Source organism: Lepisma saccharinum, chromosome 2, assembly GCF_977018435.1.
Source record: "Lepisma saccharinum chromosome 2, izLepSacc3.1, whole genome shotgun sequence".
NCBI classification, from domain to species: domain Eukaryota; kingdom Metazoa; phylum Arthropoda; class Insecta; order Zygentoma; family Lepismatidae; genus Lepisma; species Lepisma saccharinum.
The window spans coordinates 123,806,667-123,826,634 of record NC_139230.1 but is presented as its reverse complement, the minus strand read 5'-3'; the positions used below and the strand labels follow the sequence as shown (position 1 = coordinate 123,826,634).

At 37.7% G+C, this 19,968-nt stretch overlaps 1 protein-coding gene across 2 annotated transcripts in view; it reads right to left on the bottom strand.

Moving 5' to 3' along the window:
• LOC145984486 (uncharacterized) overlaps positions 1-19,968 on the bottom strand; it is a 179,034-nt gene that overhangs the window by 59,248 nt on the left and 99,818 nt on the right. For both annotated transcript variants that reach the window (XM_083118142.1, XM_083118143.1), the window contains exons 11-13: positions 17,447-17,645; positions 9,912-10,087; positions 633-852 (exon numbers count right to left, since the gene is read on the bottom strand). In XM_083118142.1, the coding sequence (XP_082974268.1) occupies positions 633-852; positions 9,912-10,087; positions 17,447-17,645 (595 nt within the window). The remainder of the gene's footprint in view (positions 1-632; positions 853-9,911; positions 10,088-17,446; positions 17,646-19,968) is intronic.

The following is a 19,968-nucleotide window of genomic DNA, read 5'->3' as shown; positions in this document are numbered from 1 at the left end:
CAAAGCCAAAATAAGCCCTTGATCGAAACAAGCCATGCATTTATACACTGCATTATTGGTAATTGTTTCAGAGCAAAATAAACTTTCAACAATGTGACAAATCGATCAGAGCCTAAAAAAGTTAGCACCATTTCACCGATTTTCGTGGAAAACATCCCTGCACTTCAACTGTTCTCAACAAGGAATATGGAACATTTGAACATTTAGGGAAATACATTTGTTGTATCATTTTAAAATATGAATTAAAATTTACAAACATATAAATCATTGACTTACATTACAAAACATTCTTAAAGTGCACGTTGTTAGGAAGAATATACTTTTATCTAAAATAAATAATAATTATAGAAAAAACACATTTTTCCATCTGATTATTACTAAGTTAATTCTCTAGTAAACATGAGTTAAACAGAATGCATATAACTGATAATTTCATATTATCATTGTAATATAATATTCCCTGATAAGTAATGACAATTAAGCAAAATTGGATATACAGTGTGGGCACAAATTCACTTTCCTCAAAACAAGTATTTCTTCATTTATTGGGGAAAACGACTTTGTGCCCATACTGTATTTCTCAAACTCTTTACTTACTAAGACAATGACATAATTACTTGGCTCAATCTTACCTGAAACTGATTATCAATTTCCCAGAGAAGTGCCAAAATCACAATAATATTCCCTTCAATTATGTTGGTCCCAGTGATACTGTCATCAATTTTACACCCAGCATATTCTAAAGCACGCAAAGCAGCTACGAGATTGTGGATCTTTTCAAAATGTGAACGAGCTGGCACATACAAACTATCAGATTGCTGGAAATCTCCTATAAGCATTTCAGCAATTCTTCTGTAAAAATAACAATAAAAGAAATTAGCTTTAACAAAGAGTAACTAATTCATATTATTTAAAGCATCATCACCATGTCAATATTATTTTAATGTAGTGAGAAGTGTATCAAAGAACCATGGTGGTCTAGTTGGTAGGGCATCTGACTGCCATGTGGGAAACCTGGGTTCAATTCCCGGGGTGGTTGATCTAAGGTTGGAATTTTTCTGACCTTGTTCCCATGTGAAGTAACTCTGGGGCTCACCCATCCTCAAATCAATGTGTACCTGGTGACAACCATGGGGGGTAAAGGTGGCAGGAGGATAGTGCTGATCACATCACCTCCAAAATTGCCAACATCCCCTCCAAGATGGCCAAGATCGAAAATGTGTGAGGCCCCATCCCCCACATCCCCTAAAATCTGCCTTCATGGCACAGTGCTATATACCTAGTGAAAAGTGTTGGTTGAAATTTTTACACCAATACCATTGTTTTCAAGTCCCTAGAAGTGTGGCCAAGAGCAACATTTGTTCCTTTTCAAAGTTTCGTTCATCCTTACTTGTGACAGGTTGGAAGGCCAGCACAAGTTCTGCATATAGATTTTCCAAGAAATGCTGGACAAACTCCCACTCTCCTGGGAAGCAGATGATTGACAAGATCAAAGGCATGGGTAAAGTGAAAGCTGCACCCACTGGAAGGCATGCAACTACCTGGAAAAGGCTGTGTGGAAATAAAAGAAATCAGTCATTTTCAATTCTTGCTCGCACATTCATGGGGTAAGGAAGGTGAATGTTTTAAAATACAGGATTACTCTCATGCTGTGCGGTTTCCCAGATGATGGCAGAGATCTTCAGATGGATGTAGGTCATGAATGTGGAATTCGTTTTGTTCTATCTACATTCAAGCAGCGAGGAAGGGTTGTGGATTCAATTTCTTCTCTTCTGTGTTCAGTCTTTCATGTGATGGTACTGGCCGACAATACAGTGTCTTGTTTTAATTGCAAATGACAGAGAATAAGGGAGAGCAGGACATAAAGATAGCTGGCCAGATGAGCATTATTTTAATAACTGTTGCTTTTCTGCCTCTCCTAACAACCTAAACAACAACAATGAATAGTGTTTACATGAAAGTGAAAGAGACACAATCAACCAATTTTTAGGTGTAACTGCAACACTTTAAAAAGTCTTGCAGAATTTCAAGAACTTCTTTCTTTGCATCCCCTGGGTCTAGAGAAAAGTTCACATATAAGAACACCAAATCTCACACAACATTTGAAAGTGAATAATGCTACATGAGAATAACTCCACCCCGTGGTGGAGTGGTTAGCACATTGCGCTACAACGCCAGGGGTCCCGGGTTCAAATCCTGGCCTGGGCATGGATGTTTGTGAGTGTCCATTCATCAATTTCATCACATCATCACTCATCCCCATGTTCGCAAATTAGCCAAAAGTGTCACAAAAGGCAAAGTAAAATAAAGCAAATCAATCAATCAATGAGAATAACTTAGAAGTTACCTAAGGTCATTAAAGGAATGTGATGAGGTTGAGACTCGATACCTACTTTTTGTTAATTAAAACTGAAATTATACAGGTATTGGTATTGGTGGGAATCAGTGAGAGTATTGGCATCAGTATCAGTTCAAAATGGTTTCAGCTCAGCCCTAATGTGTGTATATGCATATAAAGGGAGTATGCTCACATGGTAATGGGAAAAACAGGTAAAGAAGAGAATGTGAAGGGTACCACAAAATGGATACAACTGAAACAAAGAACTAGATAATCATCATCATCCCTCTTCCAGTTCTGCATGACAGTTTTAACCACCCTACATTATTCATCATTATATCTCCTTATCTATTTTTACCATTAGCATGCAAGTGTAGTGCTGTTCAAGTGTGTCTGGCAACTTGATAGATATCAGTGTCTGATTTCTGCTTCAGCCAGCCATGATTTACCCAATTGAAGTGAGAAAAAGAACACCATTTGGAGAGTCTGCGTTACAAGGCTAATTTGAGGATTACAATACAAGAGCACAAGGTGATGAATCAGAGATTTTGATCTGCACATGTTAAAACAGTGAATGCACAACTCCCTCCAATTCACACTTTTTGGTTATCTAATGTCTTCTGTTAGAGCTGAGTGAATAACAATGCTGATTTATTGGTATTGGCCAATATGAATGGCACTGGTATAAATTCAAATTTAATCATCAACACCTGATGATTCTTTTAAAAAGTCTGGGCATCTCACAGGGTCTGCAAAAAATGCCATGAGACATTTTTGCAGTCTAATTATCCTGGAAATCATGCCAAGTGAATATTTTATTTAATTTGCTCCAGTATTGTGTAGCAAAAGTGAGTTTCTTAATTAAATCATTGAGATATTTTGACATTACCATTTTCCCTTATGTAATTCTTCAAATATTTTAAAGCAAAACTATAGTAAATTGATGTGTTTTAATTGCAATTGAATATTAATATTTATAAATATTCTGAACACAACTTTTAATTGCTACAATGCTTATATATCTATATCAGAATCAGTAAGAGTATTGGCATCAGTATGGGTGTTTGTTCAACAAATCAACATAGCCCAAATTAAGATATATATAGACAACTGCAAACATAGTTCCCAAATATATCACACAATGTTAAATCTAAATTAATTGAAACTGGCAAAAAAGAACCAAACAAACAAACCTTTTTTATGGACATCACCCTGCAAGACTTAAATGTAATGAATTGTTGATTAATGTTAGAGTAAATACAAGAGTTTGGTCCACTTTATGGGGATAGGCTAATTTGGACTTGATATATGATGTAAAGTAGGATTTGAACCATTCAACATATACATCCACTATAAATTGAGCTCCTTGATTAGTCCATAAAGGTGATCTTTCCATTGATGCCCAACATAGTCTGAGACTTATATAACCAATATCAAATTGTCAATTAAAATACAGTAAATTTAATAACACTGAACCTAAAGGGAACATTTAGATTGTCGAGCATTTCTTTGATAATTACTCCTTCTGACCCCTGTTTTTTTTCCACAGACTAGTGCGGGCCTCTACAACAAACCCTATCTCCTCATGATCATTCTCTGATTGCCCATCTTTGGACTGTATATGGAGTGAATGGCATCCAAGCTGGTGATCAAGTAGATTTTGTTTCATAAGTCATAAAATTTTGATCGTGTCTTCTAATTTAAAATATCAATCAAATGTAGGCTGAGGCATTTTGCACATGGTGGCACTGTTTCCAACTGCACCTACGTTTCTCTTCCACCACAAGCTGACCCAAAGTCCAATAAGAAGCACCAAATAATTACTTCCTTCACCACCACCAGTGCTCACTTTCTAAATAAACACCAAAATCCATACTCACAAGGAGAGGCTATATATAAATTGGGCATGTTATTCCAGATTTTCATTTGTGGGGCATTGTTTCAATTTCCCATATCGTTACAATCAATCTATGTACTACTGTCAACAATGTATTACCACCAAGTTTAATAAGTTCTGTTATCATTTCATCCTCGCCTCATATGGAATATGAGGAAACTATTGGAAACTATGTTTTCATTGATTTGCTTTATTTTACTTTGTTATTCCATCACTTTTGGCTAATTGCGAAGACAGGGATGAATGTTGATTAGATGAAATTGATAAAGGGACAATTCCAGACCTGGTCGCGAAATGGAGATTTTCGCAATCCCGAACATCAGGATTATTAATATTTCCTTCCCATTCCCATCCTGACCAAAAATTTTCCACCCCACACGCCAATAGTTATGGCAGTCAACATGATTATAATGTCTCTTGTGAAAATGTTCTCTCATTATATTGTTGGATATATGTTAATTGCTGTAACTGACAGCCTGTATATAAAAGAAAACAATATTATTTGTAATATAATATCACTTTAATTTCTCCATTAGAATTACATGAACTTTTACCTGGGCGTCCTTGAACCTACATGTTGTTTAGATGATTTGAAATACTCTGCATATTTTTGCAAGGAAATTGTTTCGATAACCAGCATTTCTTGTGCATGCAACATGTAGAACCTGACTTGTAACTGAAACCACACACACCTTGTCATATACAGATCTACCCTTACACATATTATTTTCTTTCTTAAATTTGTAATGTAATATTCATATTATTAATGTTCTTGATTTGTGTGTAACTAGGATAAAACTAACAATGTCTTCTAACCTGACAATTATTTTAAGTGTTTGCCAGGAGGATAGTTTTAAAAAGTTTTAATCAAATTGATAAAAATGGTAAATCAGTGGAGTGTTGTTTGATTAATTTTATCAATACATTTGAATAAATATAGAAATGCAACGAGACATAAAAAAAGTTTTAAAATGTAACTACCCCATGCAGGATTCGAACCAAAGACTCTTACCACCATACGAAACCAGCTTAACCAACCAGCCATCCCGCAAACTTTGGAAGCATGTGATTCTTATCAGTCTCTTGTTTGTAGCTTCTGTGCATGTAACACAGTACTACTTATGCTTATAATTTCCATTATACTGGAAAAGGGCTTGAAATATTTATGGTATTTAATGCTGAATCTAATTATGTCAACTTTATATTGAGATTTTCAATCGCCTGCTCAGTTATTATGAAATGATTACCATAGTGTACTGTCTAGCTGATGGAGCCCATGCTCAAAGTCCCGTATGAACTGTGAATACCCACTCCTGCGTAGGCGTGACTCGCTAGCCTGAGACTCTGAGACTGCAGTTGGAAGCAAAGAACCAAGCAGGGATGATGTCAGCCCATGTCCATCCACCATGCGCTGCACATTGAGAGCTTGGGTCCCGACACATGGCAGGTCAGATAAGTGGACTTCCCTTCTTCCAGTGAGTCATATCAGCCCATGCAACTCTCTACTAGCTAGCCATTCCTGAAAAAAGTGTTTCAAAATTTCAAAGCTTTCAAGCCAGCCTCTTGAGGCGAAAATATTGTCCTACTGCCAAGTGTCCCAGTGATAACACATCAGTTTCATATCTCCAAGATTCTGTTTGTTTTTTTAAAACAATATTTAAAATTTTTGTCGGATTAGCTTCTTATGTGTGTTTTGTCTGAGGATAATGTACTATATGCATTTATTACAGCTACATTCAGAATTCCATAAAATATAGTTCGTGGGCAGTGGCAGGAGGTTCTTGAAACAGAATAAGTTCCTTCTTGTTCATCTACAATATCAACTTCTCCTTTTGTCATATTGTAAAATGTAAGGAACTCAGGTTTCGTTTTAGTATTTGGTGGTTTAAGTCCACTTTATGCACAGTAAGACTAATTGGGACTGGACCTACAGTTTAAAGTAGGATCCGAACCACAACCATGTGTCTCCACTGGGTATCAAACCTGGAACCCCTTGATTACAAGGCAAAAACGCTACCACTGCGCCATCAGGGAGCCAGGTAGCTCAGGTTTCATGGCTTCTCCAGAACTCTCATCAATATTGTCAGTATCATGAAACATCGATATAAAAAAAAATACTTTGTTTGTTTTTGGTGAGTAAGAAAGCAATTTGCAATCATGTCTGAATCCAAAGACACTGCTGTTGATTGGTTTGTCTTTAGCAGTGAACAATGGCGGAACCTCTTTCCTGTCCTATCTGCTAGGCAGTGGTTTCCTAGCAGAGATAGAGCCAGAGGAAAGGACATGAACAAATTATCCATTGTCACATTCCACCCAGTGCATGATATTGGCTCTATCCTTCTCTCTACAACAGTCTTTGGAGAGCTGTAATGACTAAATGGTCCTGTAGACTGTTTGCTTAGTAAAATTTCCATGTTAACTCTACAAAATGTTTTCACACAAGTCAAGCCAAATATTTTTATGGAATGACTTTAACATCTTATCTACCATGCAGTTCTCACTGGGTGTGCATGCACTTGCACATCATTCCACAAACTGGGAAACGTCACAGATTTTGGAAAGACAATCTGATTGGCTTGCCTTCTCCCTATTTTGAATGTTATCAAATCTTACTGCTCTAAAGAGAAATATGAATTGCTGCCAATTCACTGTTGTTTGAAAAACCTTGTTCCATTAGTTGCCCATATATCTTCAAGCTTTTGGTGGAACGAATGTAGAACACCAGAAAGGTAAAGATTTGTCCAACGTCTGTGGGAAGGGAATCATGTTCACATGAGAATCTTGCTTTGTTTCTCTCGACCCAAATGTTAGTAAAGTTCATTTTCTTTTTCTATTTCATAATGTAAGTAAAAAAAAAAAAAGTAAAGTGTTCCCCTGTGCTTAGCACCACGCCATGAAGGCGTATAGGGGGTGTGGGGGTAACGCCCCACACTTTCTTGATCCGGTCGTGAGTGGGGGTGATGTGATCAGCATCACGCCCCTGACCGCCTTTACCCCCCAGGGTTTCCCCCAGGTACCCATGTTATTCGACGCTGGGTGGGCGCCGGGGCCGCTTCCATCGTTAGAAAAGTTCCCGGATTTGAACTGGCCGGGGATCGAACCCGGGACCTCTAGCATGGTAGTCAGAAGCGTTACCGACTGAGCCACCGGGCCAACTATTTCATAATGTAGAAAAAATATCTTCCAAGCTTCCATAGAAGAAAGGACATTGCGTGCTTCACCTTTCGGTCCTGGCAGGTGAGTTACAATATTTCATCGGTATGCTTTTTTCCTTTGGATACATCAGTTTGTGGTTTCATCTTTATCAATGTACTCTGGTACAGCAGGTAATGAAAGCTGGTTGGTGGGAGGCTCACACAGCACATTTTCAGGAACTGGTTCCAGGTAATTGTGTTCATGTTCAACTGTGATTTGTCCACTTTGGTTCAAGTTATCCTCTTCACTTCATCATCACCATCTTCAAAATCCACATGTTCTTCTCATCCACCTCAAACAATTGTCTACACTGTTCTCTGAAAACTTCATTTCTGTGGTTTTCTTACATTTCTACACTCTCCCACACACTCAAAATCCTCTGATCTTCTGTAGAATACATTGTAAAATACCAAACAATAAAGGCTGTATGTGGTTAAAAAGACCGGGAAATCCAGGATATATAAAATGTGGTTAAGTTGCACTGAGTGGATATAACTATGACAAAAGAAAACTGATCCTCACTTGGCCTGCCGCACAACTGACAAGTGATGAGTGAGTGGGACATGTTAATGACACCCTTGCCTTTGATAAGAGAGCATGTACAGGGAGGGATGCAGGAAACAAGATTGGTGACGTAAACAGTATAAACCTGGTCTAAAAGAACACAATGCAACCTCTCCTGGGTGTATTTGAAGAGTTTTAAAATTCTTAACAAAGGAAAATAAAGTAAGCTTTTCAAAAACTACCAATGTTCATATTACATTAAAAACACACACACACACAAAAGTAATATCATCCCTGGTTTGTGGTGCTGGTTCAGGGATAATACCAGCTGTACAAAAGTTAATATATTGTTTGGAATACCTGTGGTCCAGCTGTCCTTAGAGGATGGATGGTGATAATAATAATAATATAAAAAAGCTGAGGTACATTGCTGACCTTAAGAAGTACTTCTATTACAGTTACTATTACAAAATATAACTATTACTCAAAACTTTGTTACAAGTGACTTGTAACTTCCAAACACTGGTAACTACAGTGCATACAAAAGTAACTGAGGCAGGTATAAATTTTTGCCAATGTTTCAATGTTGTCAATTTTTCACAATGTCTGTGAAATACAATTCACACACTTCACAATGAATCTGTGAAACACTGAAGATTATTGCGTGAAGAGAAAAGTCAAAGTTTGTTTCAAATCCACTTCATGTTCAGCTAAGCTAATCAGGACTAGAAATACAGTTCTAAGTGCAACATACAATGTGCATGCACCAGGGACTGAACACTTGGTCCTTTGATTACACAGTGAGAGTGTTACCACCCGGGAAGCAAAAAGTTCAACTGCATGCACTTCAAATTCGGTGATGTTATTTATCATAGTCATAGGTTCATCACTTTTTGGGGAAAAGGACAACAAAGTACCCCTCCCTAATGTTGATACCATGCTCCCAATCCCTTTTAGAAAAGTTATAAAATACACACATTTTTTCTTTTGTGGATATGCCTGGTATATCTCCCTATACACCTTCATGGCATGGTACAAAACACAGGGGAGCACTTTACTTTTTGTGGATATGCCTGGCATGTAACTATTAATAATTTGGATATTAAATTGATAAGAATCTACAAGTTTTTGTTCATTGAGAAATCAAAATGATAAAGTACATGCAGGAACATTCAATGTATTTTTCCATTAAAAAAAGGATTTTTCTTTCTGAAATTGCACAGAAATTTATTTTAATACCAAAATTTATTTTAATATCATGAGAGTTATTTGGGCACCTGTGTCAAACAATGATTTTAAGCATACGTTTTCTGCACATGGTTTTGTACTGCCACTGAGGCAACCACTGTAAAGTAAAGTAAAGTGCTCCCCTGTGCATAGCACCACGCCATGAAGGCATATAGGGGGTGTGGGGGTAACGCCTCACACTTTCTTGATCCGGTCGTGAGTGGGGGTGATGTGATCAGCATCACGCCCCTGACCGCCTTTACCCCCCAGGGTTTCCCCCAGGTACCCATGTTATTCGACACTGGGTGGGCGCCGGGGCCGCTTCCATCGTTAGAAAAGTTCCCGGATTTGAACCGGCCAGGGATCAAACCCGGGACCTTCAGCATGGTAGTCAGATGCGTTACCGACTGAGCCACCGCGGCCACTGTGGAGACAGATAAACACTTACTTCAATGCATTTCCCATTGATGAAATTACAAAATATAGAAATTTCAGAAGGGTGGAAATCATTGTTTTGTGTGATAAGTAGAAAGTTTTGAAATCAAATGTCAGAATTTATTCACAATAAAAACATTCAAATGTTATTTTATATACCCAATTTGAACTGGAAATATGCCTAGACCATGTACCAAAATTTTCATTTCTTATTCTTCATATATGTGTGTCTGGGTACATCAAATGAAGTCCATTAAAAAATAATAACATTAAAAGAAACAAGAAATCTATACATTGTAAAAAACTTATACTTACGAAAGTCTAATGCCATCACTCAGGTCTTCATACAAATGATGAACTGCATAATCATATTCATGCACATGTTCTTGTTGATGTGAAACATCATAGCCCAGTCTTCGTATATTTCTCATCAGGTCATCATCTCCAAACAAGAAAAAGGAGCAGAATTCGTTCAAAAGTCTCTTACTCGACTGCAAAAATAATAAGTAGATTTATTATCATGATGATACTTACACAGATGGAAACAATAATACATTGAATTATAACTACTGTATGTGGTATACTCTTTTCGTCATAAATACCAGAATGGACGACAAAGTTTTAACTTTCCAAATATCAAGAAAGACATAGAGATGTTCTCAATCATAAATAAAAATATATATATTTAGTATTGAGAGATTGGTATAACATTCTTGCAGATACCAACAAACTGCCAATACTACAAATCTGATATAAAATTGCAAATCAGGCAAGTCAATTGAAACAGGAGGTTTTCAAGTGTGCTGCTGCACAAAAAAAAAAATCGTATAAGGAAAACTATTTACTAGACCACTGCCTGCTCAATCGCATTCACTGATCACTCTCTCTAACCAGCCTGGTTGCTCTTGCTAAATTTCACTGTCCAGAGTGCCGCTAGAGGCAGTACACGTGTGTGTGTGTTAGCTAGTGGATAGTATTTTAAACAGTGGGAAGTGAGGTTCAAGAAGTTTTGTTTTTGCAAATTATAATGTTGAAAATTGTGTATTGTTGTGCGCTTTTGTGCAGGGCACAGCATGGAGAAACATACTAAAATGAGGTATACCATCAGACAGTGAACTTTGTAAAAAAAAAAAATGGGCTAATCATGCAATCAGGCTAAATGAAGGGACAACACACATCCATTTCTTAACCAGGATTTGAACAAAGGATGCCTGGCACTGTAGCAATTATGATCATCACCACTATATCACAGAGGCTGGCATAAGCTCAATATAATAATTGGAATTAACAGAGGGGGATGTGTGTTCATTTTCTACAACACACATGCATGTTACTTTATGGTTGTTCTTTCACCCATTTATTGCTATCCACAAGATTAGTGAAAAACCAACAGAAAATTACTGTTAGAAATAGAAAAGTCAGTATTCTATGTATTTGCATGATATGAGTATTCTGTGTATGTTTTTGATGTGAATATTCTGTGTATTTTTGCAGGATACTTATTCTGCGACCAGCAAGAGAAATGTCATGTACTCGATGTCTGTGTGTATGTGATTAAACCTTAATTTACTTATATTGGTGTTTCGTTTCTAACATTTGGCGACTGTGACAGGACTGGGAGACTTTGAGTAACGCAAAGATTGAGACGCCATGGAAAAGATAAGTACATTAAGAACAGTAACGAGTTCGTCGTTTACGCATGTAGTGAAGAACATTGAAGCAGCGTGCAATGGTGATTGCCCGGATTTAGTGGAAGTGCAGAGTAATTTCAGTTTGTTGCAAGATAAATTCGGCAAATTACAGGATCTGGACACAGAGCACAGTGATTTGTTGATGGACGACGATATCAAAGAAGAGGATTTGATCGTCGAAGCAGAAAATTCAGATAAGCATGTACGTAACTTTAATCGAATCAAGACTATGGTGGAACAGTTATTAACTAAGCAGGTGTTGAACAATGGTAGTGATGCAGTTAGTGACACATCGGTAAACTGCAAATGAAAAATCAAATTACCAGTAGTGGAACTTAAAAAAATTGATGGTAATGTGAAGATCTGGTTACCCTTCTGGAGCCAATTCAAACAAATTGACAAGGATGTGGACATTGATAATTGTGATAAATTTCAATACCTTGTACAGGTGATGGTTCAAAAGTGCGTCAGTTTGTAGAAAGTTTTCCCCTCAGTGACGAAAACTATCCCAAGGTCATTGAAGGACTTAAGTCATGTTTCGGCCGTGATGATGTGTTAGTGGAAGTTTACGTTCGTGAACTTTTGAAGTTGGTGTTACACAACTTAAATGGTGACAGTAAGTTGGAACTGGCTGTTCTTTATGACAAAATGGAATCACAGTTACGAGCATTGAGTATGTTAGGAATAACGTCAGACAAGTGTGCTGCAATGTTATACCCTCTTGTTTAGTCATGTTTACCGGAAGAATTTTTGCAAGTGTGGCAGAGAAGTGCTGCGCAAATTCCACAGATTCTAAATTGGAGAGTCGTCGGGAAAGTATAATGTCTTTCCTGAAGAAAGAAGTGGAAAATGAAGAAAAAATAGCACTTGCAGTAGATGGGTTTGATCTGAAGAGAAAGAAGGAACGTAGTAGACGTACTGAATCTATACCCATGGCAGCTGAATTGATTAATTGCAAGGGGGATTCTTCAAAGTGTCTATTTTGTGGTGATTCGCATGTTAGTGAGGAGTGTGTGAAGGCACACAATTGGTCCTTTGTGGAAAAAGCTAAGATGCTTAGGGAAAAGGGGTTGTGTTACAGATGTTTGAAAAAAGGCCACCTTAGTCGAAACTGTAGGGTAAAATTAAAATGCAGGATTTGCAAGGGGCAGCATGTTGAAGTGATGTGCTCTGGTCAAAGGACTACGCATGGAACAGACTTTCCAGGGAAGCAGACTAAGTTACAGACGGTTGTTGAAAATTCCTTGACGAATAGTGAACATGTTGAAACGTTTCTGCAAACATTAGTTGTAAAAATAAGAGGACAAAGTGATGAAAAATATGCAAGAGCAATCACTGATACTGGTTTGCAATGATCCTACATTTGTACATCAAAGGAAATGAATTATGAGGTTGTAAAAAGGGAAAATGTCACACATGCACTTTTTGTTGGCATATTTTCTGCACCATATGAACATAATTGCTATTGTGTCAGACTGAGTAGCATCAGAGCTGATTATGCTTGCAATTTTGAAGCCATGGATCAGCCTAATATTTGTGACAGTGTAACATCTGTTACTGAAGGTCCTTGGTTAGTAGAGTTGAAACAGATAGGTGTAGAAATTTCTGATAGAGAAAATGGTCCAGTGGGAGTTTCATCCATGACTGCAGCTTCAATCTTCTGTAAGGAAGCTTCGGTTGCAGACTTGTGGAAATTAGATGTTAGATGAAATTAGATCCTGGAGAAAAGAAGTCCAAAATTGAAGCTCAAGAGGCAGTGATGGATTATTCTGAACCATTGACGAAGAAGGAAGGTATGAGGTAAAAATGCCATAGGTGGAGGTACACCCACATCTTCCTAGAGTGCGGGTCAAATCTCCTGCATATGGCCATAGCCAATAGCAGCGCACTGCAGTGGTGCCATGTCGGAATCTCATACGGAAAAGAGACAGCATGGTTGAGCGAAACACCTTGTCACGGAACTAGGCAACGCCGCACGTCTGTGATTCGCTGGTGCTGTTCAGTCGTTCAAGGCCATATGCAGGAGATTTGACGCGCACTCTAGTAATTTAGAAATGTGTAAAAGAAGACTGGATACACTTGTTGAAAAACTGAAGAAAGATGACTGTTATGAAGAATATTGTCAGGTTTTCAATGAGTGGCTAAAAGAAGGCATCGTCGAGGAGGTTTCATCTGAAGAGATAGACACCATGGGACACTATGTACCTCATAGACATGTTGTAAAATTGAACAGTGAGACCACCAGGATACACCTTGTGTTTGATGCTTCTGCAAGAGAAAAGGGGTATTACTCGTTGAACCAGTGTTTAGAGAAAGGCATTAATTTGATTGAAATAATTCCTTCAATTCTGACAAGTTTTTGGTTACACAAATTGGGAGTCATCTCAGATATAAGGAAGGCTTTTCTACAGATTAGTTTATGTAAAAGTGACCGTGATTTTTTTAGATTTCTTTGGATAGATGAGAAAGGTGACAAAGGTTTATCGTCACAAGCGAGTTGTTTTTGGTGTAAGTTGTAACCAATTTTTATTGTGTGCAGTAATTGAACACCATCTGAAGCAAGCTCTGAAAAAATGTAATGAAGAGAGCTGCAGCTATTCCAAGGATATATTGCACAGCTGTTGCAGAGTTCTTACGTAGATAATTGTGTTACTAGTGTGAACAATGAAAAGGAGCTCCACCAGTTTATTGAAGAAGCTAATCATTTGATGGCAGAAGCGAAATTTGAACTGCGAGGGCGGGAGTATACCTCACTAGGAAACTTGTTGGAAGATATCAGAATATCTGTATTAGGCTTGGTATGGGAAACAAGAACAGATAATTTTGAATTGAGACCAGAATGTTTTCAAGGAATGAAGTTTCAAGTTGTTTCCAAAAGAGTTATTTTGTCAACTGCCAACAGAATATTTGACCCTATTGGAATTACCTCTCCAGTGACATTGCATCTGAAGATCCTTCTTCAAGAAACATGTTTATTAAAATTTAGTTGGGATGAAGAAGTGCATGAAGAAATGGGAAGAAAATTCAGACAGTGGGTTGAAGAATTACATTATTTGAAAGGGCTTGTATTTCCTAGGTGGATTGCTGAAGGCTCGGAAGATTCTTCTTCCCTTCTACGTGAACTATATATAGACCCAATGTGTATAACATTATATCCCATACTGAAATTGTACGATATATTTTGAATTTTGTACTTTTGTACTGCGAAAAAAGCTGCCTCATCTCTTTACCCCGAACACATTAATTGGTTAGTTCACAACCTCACCACTGAGGATCCTATCGTGATGAAACATGGCAGCCTTGGTCTTGTTCTCATTGAGAGTTGTAAATGTCTGTCTCGTGTTTATTTGTAAATGTCTCATTGACAGTTCGTCTCGATTTATAAACATCCATCTCGGTTTCGGAGGGCAATTCTCATTCTTGTCTCAAGTGTCGAAAAATAATAATTAACAATGTATGCAAAGGCTTATCATACAAACTTTCACAGTGCATAGAGATAAAAAAATAAAAAAAACAACCTTAATGATTTATTTTTGTTTGTTTCGCTCCTCATTTCGATGCTATGAGCCCTCAAAAACTAGATATTATCCTACTTATATATACAAACCAAACTGCAGATTTAGAATTACCATGAATAAACAGGCATTCTAATTATTATACACAAAATTTATGATTTATCTGAGGAATTTCCACGTTTGACTCTCAACCTGGGCATGACTGTTTCCTTGTGAGTGACATTGCATTGAACTGGAAATTCCTACATGGGGGGGATGTTTGCTAGAGACTTTGGTAATAGCTAGGGGGATGCTTCTATTGTTAATATTAGTGTTGTTCACGAAACGAGACATTTCCCGTCTCATCTCATAAAAGGAGATAGGACAAGCCAAAAAGTTCATCTCATATCGTGGGTATACACATATAAAAAATGGGTATACAAATCAAGGTAGCCAGAAAAGCACGAAATATAGTAAGAAGGGAGAACACCAACGACGCTAATGAGAGTGCAAAGGAAGACGTTGAGGTAGGGAAATTGACAAATAAGGATCTTTTTGTCGGAATCCCTTATTATAAAGGGGTATCTGAAAAAATAGAAAAAACTGTAAGAGAATATGGTATAAAATGTGGAATGAAGCCCCCCCCCCCCCCCCGAACATAGAAAAACATTTCAAGGAGTATAAAAAGGGGGGAGGGAGCAGGAAAACCCGGAAGAACAAAAAGGGGTCTATAGGATTGAATGTGAATGCAGCAAAGAATACATTGGACAGACCGGAAGAAGCATGCATGTAAGATGGGGGCGAGCATGACAAGGATATCGAGGAGGGGTACCGAGCATTTTATAGAAAGTTGGCATAAGATTGTAAAAAGAGAAGTGATTAGGAAAGATGATAATAAATTAGATAGGAATGTTTATGAAGCTGTATATATTTGCACAGTAAATAGGAAAAAACTCAACAGAGACGACGGTAATTTAGAGGAAGGATGGATCAATTTTCTTAAAAAATGGGATAAGGCTGTGAAAACCGATGCCAAGTTAGGTTTCCATGTTACTTCGGAGGTTATCAGAGCAGTGGAAGAAGAACAAGAATTCACTTTAGACTGGTGACGTAAGAGATTAATGAGAGACGGTTTATAGGAGGGGAGGTAGCTTTCAACTTGCAGTTGAGGTGGGAGCTGCTCACTAGTGCAGGCTTCACAACTAGCCTGGGCTCGTAACGGCCACTTGCGATCCTTTTTTAGTGATTTCAAAGTAAGTGTGGATAAAAGGTAAAAGGTAAAGTGTTCCCCTGTGCATAGCACCACGCCATGAAGGCGTATAGGGGGTGTGGGGGTAATGCCCCACACTTTCTTGATCCGGTCGTGAGTGGGGGTGATATGATCAGCATCACGCCCCTGACCGCCTTTACCCCCCCGGGTTTCCCCCAGGTACCCATGTTATTCGACGCTGGGTGGGTGCCGGGGCTGCTTCCACCGTTAGAAAAGTTCCCGGATTTGAACCGGCCGGGGATCGAACCCGGGACCTTGAGCATGATAGTCAGATGCATTACCGACTGAGCCACCGCAGCCACAAAATAAGTGTGGATTGGTTTTACAATGTTTTTAACATGCTGAGATTTTTTAAATTGGAATATGGCAGATTTTTAACCAACTCCTCATTCAACACTTTGTTTACGTGGCGCTATGCTTTGTGCCTAGAAACATCCATGAACCTGATGAAGGAGGCAGTTTGACCTCCAAAACGTTGTCCTAATAAGACTCCATACTCACTTATGTAAGTTGTTAAAATTAATTATTACTATTTAACATATTTATTTTCCTTGTTATATAGACAGACGATATATCGCCCAACACTAGAATGAACCTTCCATAATTGAAGTGTTTCACAACAACTCACTTTATCATACAAGTTATTGATGCAACTTGAGGTGGAGCACACCCCAGATCTCTACAATTGCACAACAAAAAATCATAAAAACTTTGACCACTGCATTCACTACCTCATTGGGTGTTCAAAATATATTCAATATTTAGAAATTGAGTCAACTCAAAAAGGTTGAAAAGTTAGCACATGCTCATGGAAAAGGTAGAAATTATCCCTCATGATTGATTTTTAAACCTTTTCAGTTCAATAATTGTAACAAACACTCAGAAATGTGTCTAAATAGTTAAACTAAAGAGCAAAATAATAACTGTACCAGCTTCCTGCTCAAGGAGTAGACAACAGTAAGAGGCTGTGTACGTGAAAACCAACAACATTGGTGAACTCACTAGCACCATTGCCAAAGTTCACCACACCCTAATGCCCTCTGCATGCTATGGTTTCCTTTCCTTACTGGCAGTGTGAAGTTTAAAATAGAATAGATGTGCAGCATAGAAAGTTTCTTTGTAGTTGTGCTTGCAGTGCCTCTAGGTGGTTTTCAGCATGGAAGAGATTTACATTCCGATGCAAGGGAAAGGATGGTGAATGTTCAAAAGTACATTGAGAGAGTATCGTGCGAAGAATTCTTGCAATGTGGAAAGCTCTTCTGCTATAAAGCAGATGACATGAGTGTATCAGCATCAGCATCCACATGACTCAGCACAGAGTGGCAGAAAACTGGTAGTGATAAACCTTTTACCGTAAATGGAAGTTATATGAACAAGCCATAATTTAATACATACTTTCATCAATGAATCATTATTGAAGAGACATGGATCATGTTGGATGAGTCTTGTGGTCTTGCAGAAATCAAGAAAATACAACAATGTTAAAAATTTCTTCACAATGTGCTTCCTCAATTCCACATCATATCTTCTTTTATGCTGATGTTTCACTTTACGGTCATGGTACTTTTCCTCTAGATATGGATCAGACAAGAATCTGAAAAGAGAACATTTCAATAATAATGTTTCACTTGTGTCATGAACACCAGCTTGCCTCATAGAGCTTTTTGCAGATATCTTATGCTAAAATATGTAAAGGCATTAAAAGCATTTGAGTCAAAATATAAATAAAATCTTTCATTGATCATGGCCACAATGTGTTCTTATATATTTGCAAAAATATTAAAAATTAAACTTTCACTGAGAAACTTTGATCAGAAAGTGTTCATTTCTTGAAGAATGTGAAGGAACCAATGAGCAAATGTGTGTGAGGAAGTAACTGTTTCCGGGCCTCCCCGATGGCGAAGTGGTAGTGTCGTTGCCTTGTAATCAAGGGGTTCCAGGTTCGATACCCAGTGGTTCGGATCCCACTTTAAACTGTAGGTCCAGTCCAAATTAGCCTTACTGTGCACAAAGTGAACTTAAAACACCAAATCAAACCAAGTAACTGCTTCTACAATATTGCTTAGAAGTAGCTGTGTATATACAATTGTACTTTTACGAAGCAACAAAGAAATGTTCTTTTGTTCCTGAGAATAACAGACTGGTGCCTGAATATTTTTTAGTTTTGTCTACCTCTGATGCTAGTGATGTTTTGGTTGTGTGACTTGATGCACATCCACCTGGTTAGTGTCCTGTCCATACAATTGACATTAAACCAAAGTATGCTAACCAGATGTCATAGGTTTTATCAAAGTATTTGAAATATTTATTTTAAAATTTCTGAAGTACACACATCAATTTCCTTACAAGTTAAACTTTAAATCATAACACCAGTGAAGTGAGAGGTTTCCACTGTGCTCATTGGGAAAAGAATACTTGTAAAGAGGAAAAACAGGGGTAAGTTCTATCTGATAGTGAAATTAATTAGGTGAAGCCACAAAAAAGTTTAAATTATTGATGTGAAGTCCAGCATTCTGGACTATTGGCCAACATCACAGTTCTCATTGGAGAATACTTCTTTGCAGTTGTACCATGAGTATCTTATTCCACCCCTTTTGACAAACTTTCCATAGGCAGGATACTGTATGTACTTTACGTGAAGAAAGGCAATGTTTCAGAAAATAGGAATTGTAGCTTTCCTGGCGATGTGATTTGAACGAGTGTTCTCGGGTTACCAGCCAGGTTAAATCAGCATTAGATAAAAAGTTGGAAGCTAAAGATGATTTAACCTGGCTGGTAACCTACACTTGTTGAATGTTTCAGAAGTCAAAATGCATGCTAGTCCATGCTTCCAGTCCCAGCTTCCATCCATCTGCAGAATGCCAGTAAGGAGTAGAAAAATACAGGGCATCCAGTCCCCATGCTTATGGAAATGTCTATTACTTCTTAATTCAATCTTGTATAAATTAAAAAATTAAATGTTTTAAGATCACATTTCATAGCTTAACTTACAAGGAGAGTTGGGAAGGGTATTGATATGCAAAGGTATTAGGGTGAATTAGCCAGCCATTTCCATGAAAAAGTGCTTCAGTTTTCAAGCTTTCAACAGGAGGCAAACATATTGCCAAGCAGCCCGGTGGTAGTGTGCCAGTTTTACATACCAAAAGTTCTGGGTTTGGTTCCCTGTTTGATTTCCATTACATTTTCTTATTAACTCTAGAAACTATTCATGGCATTTTTATTGAATAACTTATTAAAATAAATAATAATATTTATTTTTTTGAGGGTGGTGGATATTCCTTTTTAAATATTTATTTTAATTTTCTAATCATTTGTACAGTAATTATCCATGCCTTATGGTAATTATTTCTCGACAATTCACACAGCTAATAAAAATGAATTTTCGCAATAAATATTTGTCAGAGTTAATAAAAAAGAAAAAAGCAGAGGCACTCAAATGGGAATCAAACTCAGAACCTTTGGCATGTAAAACTGATACACTACCACCTGGCCACATCTGGCTCCTAAGAATAATGGACAGATGCCTGAATTATTTTTAGTTTTGTCTACCCCTAATGCTAGTGACATTTTGGCTATGTGACTGGATGCAGTTCCACCTGATTAGTGTCCTGTCCATACAACGTATCTTGTACATATCATCATCCACGGTGCTACATAGCAAGGTCAGCCTTGGCCTCCTTCAGTCTTCCTCTCCATCCTTTTTTGCCTCTTCCTTCCAAGTATTTATTCTGATGATTTCTTTGTTGCTTCCACTATGCTTTTTTCATCTGTGTTAGTCCTTTCAAACAGACTGGTTTTTAAATATCTCTCCCTGTATAACTTTCATTGGGATTCTTACTGTATCCATTTGGATTATGTGCCCTGCCAATATAATCATAATTTTCTAATTTTTATATCTAATGCCACATCTATGTCCT